This window comes from Pteronotus mesoamericanus, unplaced genomic scaffold (genome assembly GCF_021234165.1).
Source record: "Pteronotus mesoamericanus isolate MK-2021 breed Mesoamerican mustached bat unplaced genomic scaffold, CSHL_Meso_final contig_221, whole genome shotgun sequence".
In the NCBI taxonomy this organism is placed as follows: domain Eukaryota; kingdom Metazoa; phylum Chordata; class Mammalia; order Chiroptera; family Mormoopidae; genus Pteronotus; species Pteronotus mesoamericanus.
Genome location: NW_026555092.1, coordinates 13,623,294 through 13,636,681, shown reverse-complemented (window position 1 = coordinate 13,636,681; position 13,388 = coordinate 13,623,294). Strand labels below are relative to the sequence as shown.

General features: G+C 41.2%; 1 protein-coding gene and 1 pseudogene across 9 annotated transcripts in view; one reads left to right on the top strand and one right to left on the bottom strand.

Annotated features, from left to right (window-relative positions):
* INPP5B (inositol polyphosphate-5-phosphatase B) overlaps positions 1 to 13,388 on the top strand; it is a 48,548-nt gene that overhangs the window by 17,654 nt on the left and 17,506 nt on the right. For 8 of the 9 annotated variants that reach the window (XM_054572001.1, XM_054571996.1, XM_054571999.1 and 5 more), the window contains 5 exons: positions 8,695 to 8,791; positions 10,414 to 10,581; positions 11,433 to 11,534; positions 12,448 to 12,562; positions 12,905 to 13,021. In XM_054572001.1, the coding sequence (XP_054427976.1) occupies positions 8,695 to 8,791; positions 10,414 to 10,581; positions 11,433 to 11,534; positions 12,448 to 12,562; positions 12,905 to 13,021 (599 nt within the window). The remainder of the gene's footprint in view (positions 1 to 8,694; positions 8,792 to 10,413; positions 10,582 to 11,432; positions 11,535 to 12,447; positions 12,563 to 12,904; positions 13,022 to 13,388) is intronic. The other variant, XM_054572000.1, reaches the window with a different exon arrangement.
* LOC129069426 (zinc finger CCCH domain-containing protein 15-like) lies at positions 6,370 to 7,693 on the bottom strand (annotated as a pseudogene).

Below are 13,388 nucleotides of genomic sequence, written 5' to 3'. Positions count from 1 at the left end.
TCTACTCGGCGCTAGCAGAGCCAAACACTAAACACTGAGAATTGCAGTGGAAGAATACTGGCTATTTTATTACGAACGGTGCTACTCCGGAGAACCAGAAGCAAATGCTCGAAAGCCTGAACTCCTTGATGGTGTGTGGGTTGCAGGGTAAAAATCACAAGACACCTTGGGTTAGGGGTATAGGATCGTGCTGGGAGCTGATCAATCAGAGATGTCCTAAGGGCAGAGAGTCATTTCTTCAGGTCTTGAGGACAGCTCTGTGGTCCGTTCTGGCATCCCTCTGTCTGGTTTCAGGGGTAAGTAGTCAGGGGATGGTTCCACCCAAGGGCTCAGGAACTGAAACATAACTTAGGTCAAGATGTTATCTCTAGCCTGCCACAGGTCCCCATTGTGGGACCATTAGTCAAGTCCTGATTATCAGGGGAGAAGCTAGGTTTCTGAAGAGTAAAGAGATGATTTCTAGAGCTAGGATTGAAAACTAAATTTAATCAAAATCATAAGAACCCTTGGTTTCATTTGTATATAATACTCTTGAGGTTTGGCTTTTAGTCCAAAGGTGATGGAAGTTATTGAGGGATTTTATGCACAGGAATGATGTGCACAAATTCATTTTTTTCTAGGCATTGGCATAAGGGATCAGAGGTGGTAAGAATGGAGGCAGGGAAATCATGAAGTGTGCTTTCCAGAAATATTCAGGGCCTAAGCTAAGGCATGGGAGTAGAGGGTAGGGAAGAGGGTCAGGTGTAAAAATATTTAGGAGAACCCTGGCTGATGTGGCTCCGTTGGTTGGAACATTGCACTGTAAACTGAAAGGTTGCGGGTTTGATTCCTGGTCAGGGCACGGGCCTACGTTGCAGGTTCAGTCTCTGGTTGGGACATGTAGAAGAGGCAACCAATGGATGTTTCTCTCCCTTCTTTCCCCTTTCTCTAAAATCAATAAGCATGTCCTCAGATGGGGATAAAGAAATTTAAAAAACATATATTTAGGAGAGAGGATCTATAGGACTTGGTGACGGTACCTAGGAAGAAGGGAAAAGTCCCAGATGCCACCTCTTAGACTAGGTAACAGGATCTGGAGGTCTGAGGTTGGGAAGAGGGCAGAGGGAGAGTGGGGCGAAGCAGGAGAGGAGGAAGGACAGGAAGCTGTGGCCAGAGAAGGGCTGTGTGATGGCAAGTTTGGTGAAGCGCTGCTGACAGCCAGCTTCCGTGCCAGGTTCAGGAGAGAAAAGATTCCGAGAAGCCTGCCTGTAGCTGGAAATCCCCAAATCATGCCTTAAAGTTTCCATACATAGAGTGGGGAATGAAGATGTTCCAGTCCTTGCTGGACTGAGTCCTGAAGCAGACGCAGGGTGAGAACGCGAATGAGATGCAGGCCTGCAAGGCAATTTTCCAGTCAGTACGCTGCCCACTTATGGACCCAGCTAAGCTCACTACTTGTCCTTTCAGTCTGGCTGTTAGCAGGAACTAAAAAAAAAAAAAAAAAAAAAAAAAAAAGTCTTGGGTCCATAGAAAGCACTGACATTCAGAAAGAGCCTTTGCACATTTTAAAGCCCCGTGCGATATTTACATTAAAGTCTCTACTTTATAGATGAAGAAACTAAGACCTCAAGAGAGGAAGTAACTTGTCACACAGGAAAGTAATGGTAGAGCTAGACTTCAACTTAAGTTTCCTGATACTTTCACGCACTTAACACATTGAATACCTACTGTGCATCAGATACTGTTCTAGGTCCCTGGGAAATAGCATGAAGATGACAAAATCCTTGCCTCACAGAGCTTATATTTTAGTGGTAATAGAATTCAATAAAGCAATGAATACATATAATACATAACATCAAGTGGTATTAGTACTAGGAGGAGAAATGTAAATAGATTCCCAAACTGTTTGCCGATGTACTCTGGGGCAACGCAGTGAACTCACAGGGACACTGTGGGACATTTAACATTTTAAAGATAAACACAGAGATAGGTGAAGTCTTTTGGACACCACATTTAGCTTGAGGTTATTCAGTTTCAATAGATGGTGCTGCATTCCTTTTGATATTAATATCCTATCTCCTTTTTTAAGATTTTATTTAATTTTAGAGAGAGGGGAAGGGAGGGAGAAAGAGGGAGAGAGACATCGATTGGTTGTTGCTTGTATGTGCCCCAACAGGGGACCGAACCCATAACCCGTGAGAGTGCCCTGGCAGAGAATTGAACCTGTGACCTTTTGCTTTGTGGGATGATACCCAAGCAACTGAGCCACAACCGGTCAGGACACATCATATCTTTCTGAAGCTGAGTTTTTGGTGGCTGCTGTGGTAAAAAATAAGTACCATGAAAAAATCAAATATGGAATGCTGTGTGTGTGGTATCCAGTCTGACTCCAAGGTTTGAGAACACTTCAGTACCCAGCAGGCACACACATCTCATTTGTAAGTAATTGTGGTCTTTTAAAATGAAACAGAAATTTTTTTTCTAATTATGTTTATTATTTTTTCATACTGCTACTAAGTTATTAGGGCTTCAATACTTAGTAATTTATTTGGCCTTCACTATTTAAACAGAACTGTTAGTTATATATAGGCTAAGAGGCACTTCAAAAAAAATTACTGGGAGAGTATGGGTGCCATGAACTAAGGAAGTTCAGGAGCCTCTGGTGTAAGGGGCTGCAGCGATGTGGGGTAGTGGGACCTGCTTAGATCGGGTGTTAGAAAGAGCTTCTGACATTTGGGTGATATGGAGTGAGCACCATGGGGATCTGGAGAAGAAGCATTCCAGGCAGAGGGACCAGCAAGAGAAAAGTCCCTGAGTTGGGATGAGCTTGATACGTTCCAGGAACAGCAAAGAAAGAAGTGTGACAAAATCAGATTGAGTGCTGTTTAGCATTGAGCACAGTGGGCGAGGCCAGAGAGGCGTGGAGGCCAGGTTAGGCAGGGCCCCGTCAGTTCCCTTCAGGGGGCTGGAGCCCCTTCTGAAGGCCTGGAAGGCTATTTGAAAGTTTTAAGCAGGGAAGTAACTTCATCAGATATCATGATATACTTATTTTCCATTCACTCTGGCTGCTTACCTAGAAAACTTAAAATAGCAGCATAAGTGTGGAAGCTCAATGGTATTTAGGAAGCGGCTATTGTAGCCTTGGTGGGAATTTCCCAGGTGTATTTTTGAAGGTAGAACTTGCCTGAATTTGCTGATGAATTAGATGTGGGTGTGGTGGGGGGGGGCGAAGGGACTCCACAGTGAGTCTTAGTTTTTAATTTTGAGAGGCTGGTTGAATGATGGTGGCATTTACTGATGCAAGACTAAGGGGGAAGCTGACTGTAAGAATCTGGAGCTTTTGTGAAAGGTCCAGCCTGGAGATGTAAATGTGGGAGTGATCAGCATGGGGGCGGTTTTTAAAACAGTGAGATCACCTAAATGAGAAAGAATGTAGCTAAAGAGATGATCCCAAGACCTTGACGGGAGTCACTCCTGCAGGTGAAGGGTAGGTGGGGGGAGAAAAAGAGGTGTCTTTAGGGACTAAAGAAAGTAATTGCTGGAGGAGGGAGTGATCATCTATCAAGTGCTGCCAAAGAGGTTGAAGTAGAGTTAGTTGGAAACTGGAAATTGAGCCCTGGATTTGGCAGCCTGAAGGTTATCAGTAACCTTAACACAAGCCGTTGCAGTGGAGTACAGCAGGTCCCCAGATAACGTTGTTTCATTCAACATCATTTCATTCTAACATTGATGAGAAAAAAAATTGATTCCTGGCCCAGGCTGCTGTCTGGGTGGTGTTTGCACATTCTCCCCATAACTGCATGGGTCTTCCCCCCACATCCTGAAGATGTGCACATGAGGTGAGTTGGGTGTCTAAACTGCCCCAGCCTGAGTGAGTGTGGGGGTTGGAATAAGTGGCCCTGGAAAGGCCTGGAACCCAAGGTTCCCACCGTGGGTTCTCACCTTGCGCTCTGAGCTGCCGGATCTTTATGAGAAGTTTGGTAACGTTTTGTGACCAGAATTATGCCATAGGAACTTAGTTCTTGTTTATATCAAGTAGCCTATGGTAAAATTGGTTTTCTTATACATCATTTGCTTAAAGGCAGTTTCCAAGAATCTAATGATGGAATTAAGTAAAGATTTACTGAAAGAACATACATACAGGACCCATGGACGTGGACAACAGCGAGGGGACTGATTATGGAAGTGGGGTTCGGGGGGTGGGGATGGGAGGGCAGGCTGGGTGGAGGGAGGGTAAAGGGGGAAAAGTGGGACAACTGTAATAGCATAAACAATAAAATACTTTTTAAAAAAGGAAGTACTCACTGTAATGGGGAACAGAGGCCCAGTTGCAGAGGGTTGAGAAGAGAATGGGAGGTGAGGCAGAGACTGCATAAGCCTTTCAAAGAGTCTGAGTTCAGTCTCCAGTATGCCTTTAAAACAAAAAAAAAAATGTTATTTCAGAATAGTTTTAGGTTTTCAGAAAAATTGTGAAGGCAGTACAAAGAGATCTCATATATTCCACACTCCGTTTCCCCATATTGCATTAGTTATGGCATATTTTTCCACAAATAATGAACCAATATTCATACATTGCTGTTAGCCAAAGTTCACATTTTATTCAGATTTCCTTTGTTTTTACCTTATGTCCTTTTTCTGTTCTTGGGCCCCACTGTAGGCTTCTCTAGGCTGCGACTATTTCTCAGACCTTTCCTTGTTTTTGATAACCTTGACAGTTTTGAGGAGCGCTGGTCAGGTATTTTGTAGAATGAGCCTCGGTTTGGATTTGTCTGGTATTTTTCTCACGATTAGACTGGCGTTGTAAGTTTTGGGAGGAAGATGACGGAAGTGAAGCAGCATTCTCATCGCATCATATCAAGGGTGCATTATCAACATCGCTGCTGCTGTGAACCTCATCCACCTGGCTGAGGTCATGTTGGCCAGGTGTCTCCACTGCAGTTAGCCTTTTTCACTCCCTTCTTTTTGGAAGGATGTCACCATGTGCAGCCCATACTTAAGGAGTGGGGAATTGTGCTTCACCTCTTTGAATGCAGAATATTTACCTAAATTATTTGGAATTTTTCACAGGAGATTTGTTTCTTCTCTTAATCTTTTTATTCAATTATTTATATCAGTGTGGACTGATGGATATTTTATGCTTTGAATTATAATCCGATACTGCTTTTTTATTTCGCTGCTCAAATTGTTCCACCAGTCCTTCAGTTGGCTCCCGTGTCCCTTTGACATACTGTGATCATGGTGGGGGTTTTTGTTTTTTGAGTACTTTCTTATTTTCTGATATTACAAAATGCTCTAGGCTCATCTTTTATATTTATTGCCACATTCCTAAAATAACCATATCTCAGGGAGTCCTGGTTTCTTGTATTGGAGAATGGTATTAGAAGCCAAGATCTGGCCCTGGCTGGTGGGGCTCAGTGGATTGAGAGTCAGTCTGCGAACCAACAGGTCGCCAGTTTGATTCCTGTTCAGGGCACAGGCCTGGATTGTGGGCCAGGTCCCCAGTGGGAGGCGCAGGAGAGGCAACCGCATACTGATGTTTCTCTCTGTCTCTTTCTCCCTCCCTTCTCCTCTAAAAGTAAATAAATAAATAAATCTTTTTAAAAAAACCCCAACAAAACCTGGACATAAAATGTGGTTGTTGCTACCGCTTTGTTCTTTCTTGCTTCTAGGCCCTCCTGATAATACAAAATGCTCCAAACTAGTATAGTGACATTGGAGGTAGGAATATAGTGATTGGAGAAGCATTTAGGAAGAAGAACTGAAAGGCCTTGGTGATTCATTAGGGGTGTTGAAATGTAATTCTTTTCTTTTTTAATGTATAATGGTCTTTATTTACAACTTTTTTGGCAAAAAAGAAGAGGGATAAGTTAGTAAAACAGACTAGCACAGAACATTGAAGCTAATCCTGTCAGATTAAAGAAGCTTCCTTTTAAATGTCCATCTGATTGTCCAAAAACATACAACACTGAATCTGTATATGCAGTGTCCTGTATGAAGTACAGTTCTCATATTTTAGGCAGTCTTTTAAACATAGAAATACAAAAAAAAAATCACCTGTTAATTTAAGTATGTTGTTCTTGTAGTAACACATGGCCAGTGAAAATCAAAAGCTGGCAAAGCAGTAACACTTCCTATTTGAGTGGACAGTTACAACAGTTATTCGTTTTCTGCAATGACCATATTTTCAATTCATCATGAACTACTCTAAACTTACTGTAAGATGTAGCCAAAGACAAGACGTAGGGAGAATATTCCTATTTTGGAGGAGACTAAGCCCTCCAAAATCAGCATGGGAAATAAACATCCTGTTGAAGAATTCTAGGTGGAAAAAAATTGTCAATTTCAATTCATGCTGAGCTGGCTTAATTTTTTTCATTGACTTGTTTGGTGTCATTCTAAATCAAGCATGCTTAATTCTTCTAGTTTATCCATATCTTCCCCCTTAAAACGATTTTCATCAATAGGAACAGCATCGATGACTCCATTTTCCTGTTCCTCCCCTTCGCTGTCCTCTTCTAAATCCCTTCTTTTTTATTTTTTAAGTTATTATTCTATTACAGTTATCCCAATTTCCCTTCTCCACCCAGCCCACCCCCATGAATCACCTTTCACCATTTTTAGCCCTACATCCAGCAGCTTCACTTAATTTGTTTTCATCTTTTTCTGAAGTATATGTGCTGAATCTTTCAAGACTGGCTACAATAATGCCTGTCTCATTTACATCTCTTGGGATATACAGGCTTAAATATGTCATTTATGCTCACTGAAGCATCACCCTCGTCGCCACCTGCTCCCTGGGTGTAGCGGGTATCATCTGTTTCCTCCTCCTCATCGCTAACCAGTTCAGGACAAAATTCAAACACCTCATGACCACTGATCACTAATGCTTTACCCCCTTTTGAAGCCTGCTTTCCTTCTTTCGACATCTTGCTTATCAGCCTTTTCTTGTCTTTTCCTTTTCTTTCACGCAAGAAAAGATTTGAGAGTAATTTTGGTAACATTTGGACTAGGGCAAAACACTCTTTTCAATTAGATCTTCTAACGAAATTTCATCTTTCTTTTTATCTTTTTTCAATACAAATCCAGGAGGAAGTGCATGAGGACGCATGCACATATTACCTCCTCCAGGGCATACCCCAAACCATCCACATTTGTTGTTTTCAGTAGCTTCAGGGAAATGTTTGCACACTATTTGAGCTTTTGCTTTTTTCTTTTCTGCCTCACTCATGGTATTTCTTGTTCACTACTTCTTCCAGTTTTCTTCTCATCCCAATGAATTATCCAAAGTATCTTTTTCAAGTTCTTTTATCTCTTGCATCAATGTAAACAAACACTTCTGCTTCTCACACTTCCTCTCCAAAGTGGGGTCATGAGAGAACTTAAACTTAAAAAACTCTGCATTTTTACTTATTTTTATGAGCAGCAACTACAGGTTCGAAGAGCTCATTTAACTCTTGCAATTCTTTTTGTCATCTTTCTTCAGTTTCTTTTCAACTTCACTTTATACTACCTGATGTGGATTTTGTTAACCAAACTTAAGTTGATGAATGACAGCTTTGATAAACTTCTGTTGCTTTGTTCCTTTCTTATTCTTTAGACCAAAAGTTTTGTCTTCGATAACCTTTTTTTTCTTCCCCCTGTTCTGAGCCTGTTTCTTGGGGGCATTGTGGAGACAGGTGGCCCTGGCCAGACTTAAGCACAGCTGGACATGCATCAGGGTATTTGGCCTTCCTCTGGAGAAAGAGAAAGATGTGGGCCCTGTAATTATTTTCATGTTTCAAATGAGTGTGTTTTCTTCTCAGCCACAGAGTTTGTTTTTTCTAGATCATGTGAATGCATCGTGGAAAAGTCCATGTTTAAGTGATAGTCTTCAGCACAAAATGGTTTAGTGATTTCATGCTTCTGCTGCTCCTTGTAACTTGTGTTGAAGCAGCATCTCTCTGAGCCTCTTCATTGACGTTCCCTTTTGACTAGAGATCTGTGTTTTAAGGTGCAGAGAAGCTATTGACAGATTAGCTTTCTAATTGTTAACTTTCTAATGACCTCACTTTAACAGCTTTCCCCAAATATTTCTTTGTTGCAAGTCCCTGGGCTCTTTGGTTTTCAAAGGCATTTTGTTGACAGTGATAAGTTCTTCTCATTCTCTAGGGTACTTAGGCCCTTTCCAATTTTAGGTATCTAACCCTTGCCTTTTTCCTCCTTGGAATTGAAGTCTCTTTTGCAGTAAGTGGTAATAAAAGCACTATCTTATGTTTTATAATATGCTGTGTGGTTGCAGAGTGCTTACATCACATGTCAGTTATTTGATACCTACAATAAACCTGTGAGGAAGGTAGGACAGGTCAAGTTACTGAGATTTGGAGAGGTTAGGTGACTTGCCCAAAGTCAAAAGACAATAAATAGTAGAGCTGGTGATAGAACTTAGGTTTGCAGATAACTTAGCTTTATTTTTTCAATAATGCACTCTGACTCTAAGGAAAGGGAGTCGGACTCGCTGTGTGTGTTGTTTTCAGCACTAAAGACATCCAACTGAAATCCTTTTTTTCCGCCTCCTGGTGTGCTCTGCGGGAGCTTCACCCAGGCATCAACATATGCCTTTTCTATGCTTTTGAGCAATACGTGGACTGCCAATAACTCCTAGTATGATATGAAAAGCTGTGGCCTGTATGTTAGAGTGTATGTAAGTATGTTTTAATTCCTTCTCTCTCCCCTTAGGTGGTTCTCCCTTGGATGATTTGAGGCCAAATGGGAAAAGCCTGTTTGTGGACCAAAGCTCCCGGAGTCATGATAAACCAGAAAACTTGCTCACAAGGTAATGGCAGCTCTCCTCTCATTGCTACCTTTTAGGACTGAAATTTTCCTCACTGTAGAACTGAAACCATTACTGTGCATGATGTATTGAACAAGTTGTCCCAGGGAAGCTGACCTAAGAAATGCTGGATATTTATTGAGCACTTACTGTGTATACCAGGCACCATGCACGTACACTCATTATCTTATTTTAACCTCAGAGGTAGGTACCATTATCTTTGCTTACAGCTAAGGTAACAGGTGAGAAGATCAGTTGTGTAACTCACCCAAGATCTAGGACTAGCAAGTAGCAGATCTAGGAACCGAAACTGGCAATCTAACCCTACCTTAGAAATGTAAAAGATTAGAAACATTTCAATTTCCCCCTCCTATTATTTTAGGAGTTTCCTGACTTTAGAGAGTCATCTTCTTTCCGTTTTTATATTCTCCTTTCTTGTTCCTCATGGGCTGTCATATTTAGTCTGTACTATAGTTCCCCCTACTGATCATAACCAGAACCTCTGGTAAGGATATTACTTCCTTGTGTCAGTATTTTAATTTTGCACTCAAGAACTTAAAGTGTAGCCTGGTCTTCCGTTCTCAATTCACTTTTTAGCGTTCTTGGTACATATAGATACATTTTTTTGGTCACTCGAGGATATTGTTTTTTAATTGATTTTTGGGAGGGGGTAGGGAGAGAGAGAGAAACATGGATGTGACAGAAACATTGATCGGTTGCTTCCAATACACACCCCAACCGGGGATCAAACCCACAGTCTTTTGGTGTATGGGATGATGCTGCAACCAACTGAGCCACCTGGTCAGGGCCAAACAGATATACTTTTACATGGCCTTAATTAATACAGGGTAGGGCAAAGTAGGTTCACAGTTGTTCATATAGAAAATAATATAGTAACTAATAAATAATATAAGAATAAATTCTATGTTTCACATATACACAACTGTAAACCTGCTGTTACCCCACCTTGTATGTACATGATGAGAGTGATATCAAACACTTATGTGGTATTTATTAGTGTCAGAAATAACTTCAAATAGCTCAATGCATTAAGTGAATTTCAAAAGTTTCTGGAGCTATTATGATTCTGTTAAGTACATGTAAACTTTTGTTTAACTTTAAAGTTGGCATTTGAATAATTTTTAGTATTACTATTAAAACTATACAAATAAGAATGAGATACAAGTTTTCATTGCCTTTTGGGGGGGGGATCATTCCTTTGGAATAGAGATGGTAGAATTTTCAAGTCAGAGGATCTGGACTGTTTCATAGTTTTGTTACGTGAGGCACCCTGTCACCATCCACCTGGAGGAATCATCGATGCTGGGTTTCATTTTTCTCACTTGAAAAATGAAGGGGTTAGATTAGAATATCTTCAAGGATATTTGAGACTCTGAATTTATTTTCATAAAAATCTTTGGACCAATGTACTATGTAATCAACAACGTATAAGTTTACTTAATTCCACCTAGAAGTAGCGTTGTTTTAGCAAATAAGTTTTACTTTAGCCTCCTTTTGTTGTCTGTGACTCAGATGCTTGTGTGTGGAAACTTTTAGTTTTATATTTCTATATTTTATCCTGAAGGACTCCTCAAAATATGATTAAAAAAAATTTTTTTTTCTAGACAGAATAAATCCAAGTCAGAAATGACCGACATGGTTCGTTCCTCCACTATCACAGTATCAGACAAGGCTCATATTTTGTCAATGCAGAAGTTTGGACTGCGAGATACAATAGTGAAATCACACCTTGTGCAGAAAGAAGAGGACTATACCTATATCCAGAACTTCAGGTAGCTAACTGGGTCTTAGATTGTTTTCAAAGGAAAACGATCATTCACCTGTCTGAAATTTAAGCACTTCCTCCCACCCCCAATACCCTGGATTTGAAAGCAGACCCTCCTACAGAATCTCCCCCATCATTTTCTGAATGAGTGATTCCTTTCACTCTTCACTAGCGAGCATTAATGCTAGGCCTTTTCTGGCCAGGCGCTGTGGTGCGTGTGGTACGGTGGGAGTGACACAGCCTGCAGATAGGTACAGAAATATTCGAAGAGCTGTGTGGGTGCAAAAGAAGAACAGTATCCTGACGTTGGTGTATCCCGTGGTCTTTCTGGGTCTTGCAAGAAAGTGATTTAAATTGAAGTTAGTAAAATGAAGTTAGTGTTTGGTAACTTTTTAGGCAAGATTACTGCAAGTTAAATGAATAAAGATTGCATGATTCCTGCTAGATCTTTTAAAGTCACTGCATTGTGACCATAAGACAAAGTAACATTACTTCTAGGGATAGAAATAGTCAATTATGGTGAATACTGCAGTTGCTATCTTTTGAAAGTAGTTACGAAGGTACTTCTCATTTTTTTTTCATTTCCATAGCATGCACAGAGTAAAGAATCATTTTGTGGATTACAGCTCTAGTGGCTGTTAAACCTAAGTAGGAATGTTCAGACAGGGCCTGTACTGTTTGAAGTTATCACAAAAGCAACAAATATCACAGCAGACTGAAGTCGTTGGTTTAAGTTAGAAGTGACATTTTTTATGCTTTAAAATTCTACTCCAGAGAGACTGAAATGAACATAAAATGTTTTCCCCTGTTGTCTCCATAGTCCTCCTGTCTGACTGGTTGATTCTCTTTGGCATTCAGGTTTTTTGTGGGAACATACAATGTGAATGGACAGTCCCCTAAAGAATGCCTCCGGCCCTGGCTAAGTCATGGTATCCAGGCCCCAGATGTGTACTGTATAGGGTGAGTGCTTCTCTTCCAGTCACCTTTGCATTCTCAGAAACGTAGAGCTGTGGTTGAAAGGATGGGGACACGAGTGCGGGGTGGGCCAAAGAAGGTTTACACTTGTTGGTATGGCAAATAATACAATAATTAATATAATAATACAAGAATAAACTTTCACATACTCACAACTGTAAACCTACTTTTGCACATCCCTCTATATACCCGAGCCTTTACAACCGGTGAAGGAATTGAAGAATAAACAGGTGCTTAACTACTGCTGCCTCTCTGTTTGATGCTCTTCCTCCTGGTAAACACATTTCTGGCATGATTAAAGTGATGTGCGTGGCATTTTCATGCTAGTGTAGAATTTTTAGTGTAATCCTCTTAAAATCACTGCACCTTGAACTGCCTTGCATTACTTAGACATTTCAACACTTTGTTAGTCACGGAGCAAAAACATCTTTTTCCAGGGAAGGAAGGTAAGCTTTTTAAAAAAAAAAAGTCCCAACAATCATTCCTTTTTTTTCACACTTTTCTGTCCTCCTACCACTGGGCACTGTTGATGGGGCAGGAGCAGCAAAGAAGCCTGTATGGTAAATTGGAAAGGGCTTAGGATTTGGGATGTGCATAGACCTACGTTTGGACCCATTTGCTACTTGGTGCTTGTATGAGTCCATGATCTCAGATGTGAAATGCAGATGCTTCCAACTAAGTCACAGGCTGGTTTTGCAGGGAAAGTGGCCTGCTGCCTGTGAAAGCACTGGTAACTTCCTTACCATTTTGACCCTCAGCTCTAAGAGTTTGTCTTTTTCCCTCTTGAGGCTCCTGCAATTTAACCAGAAAGCTATGATTTACACACCCAGAACAATCTAAGAACGTGTCCCCTTGCACATTACCTTTCTCCACTCTAACTCCTTGCTTCTCCCGATAGCTTTCAGGAGCTTGATCTGAGTAAGGAGGCCTTTTTCTTCCATGACACCCCAAAGGAGGAAGAGTGGTTTAAAGCTGTGTCAGAGAGTCTTCATCCTGATGCCAAGTATGCAAAGGTAAGAGAGGAGTCAGGGACCTTTGAATTTCACATTGCCACGCAGGGACATTCTAAGACAATCTTTCATTTTTCCATAAGCCAGCCCTAATTATCCTGCTGTTTCACTCCGTAAGAGGTATCTGTGGGTGGGAAAGATTTAAGTCTTGGCACTTGCAAGCTGTTCAGGTTGTCATGTACCATGCTAAGTGAGTTGAACGGGTGATTACCCTGAGTCCTAGTGTGGAGAAGGAGATACGTTAACACCCTCAACCAGCTTGGAGACCAGTTTTCCTTTGGGATGTTTATTCCTGTTTTCAGCTTGTTTAATGCCATGACTTGAATGTTTGGCTCTCTGTTCCAGGTGAAACTCATCCGACTGGTTGGGATTATGCTGCTGTTATATGTCAAACAGGGACATGCAGCACACATCTCAGAAGTGGAAGCTGAGACTGTGGGGACAGGAATCATGGGGAGGATGGTGAGTTCTTGGCGGTGTGCTGGGCATGCTAGGACTTTGATCCCTAAGATTTCGACCCCACTTCTCATGATACCTTGACTGCATGTGTCCAATTTGAGAATGCTAGTACTCTAAGGTGAATTGTACCCTCAAGCAGGACTAGACTGAGCAGACTATTTAGAAATCATATTTTAGGGAATTGCTGGCTGATTTGTCCAGCTAGCACAGATCTTTGTGTTTGCTCCGCACGATTGCCTCTAGTTTATTCTCCCATTTAGTGTGAAATAGGTTGCTGAAACTATATTGGGTGAGAAAGGAAAAGAAAGAATGCTGATGAAGATGTGCATTTTCTTCTTCTTGAGGCTATTGAAGTCCTGCTTTTAGGTTC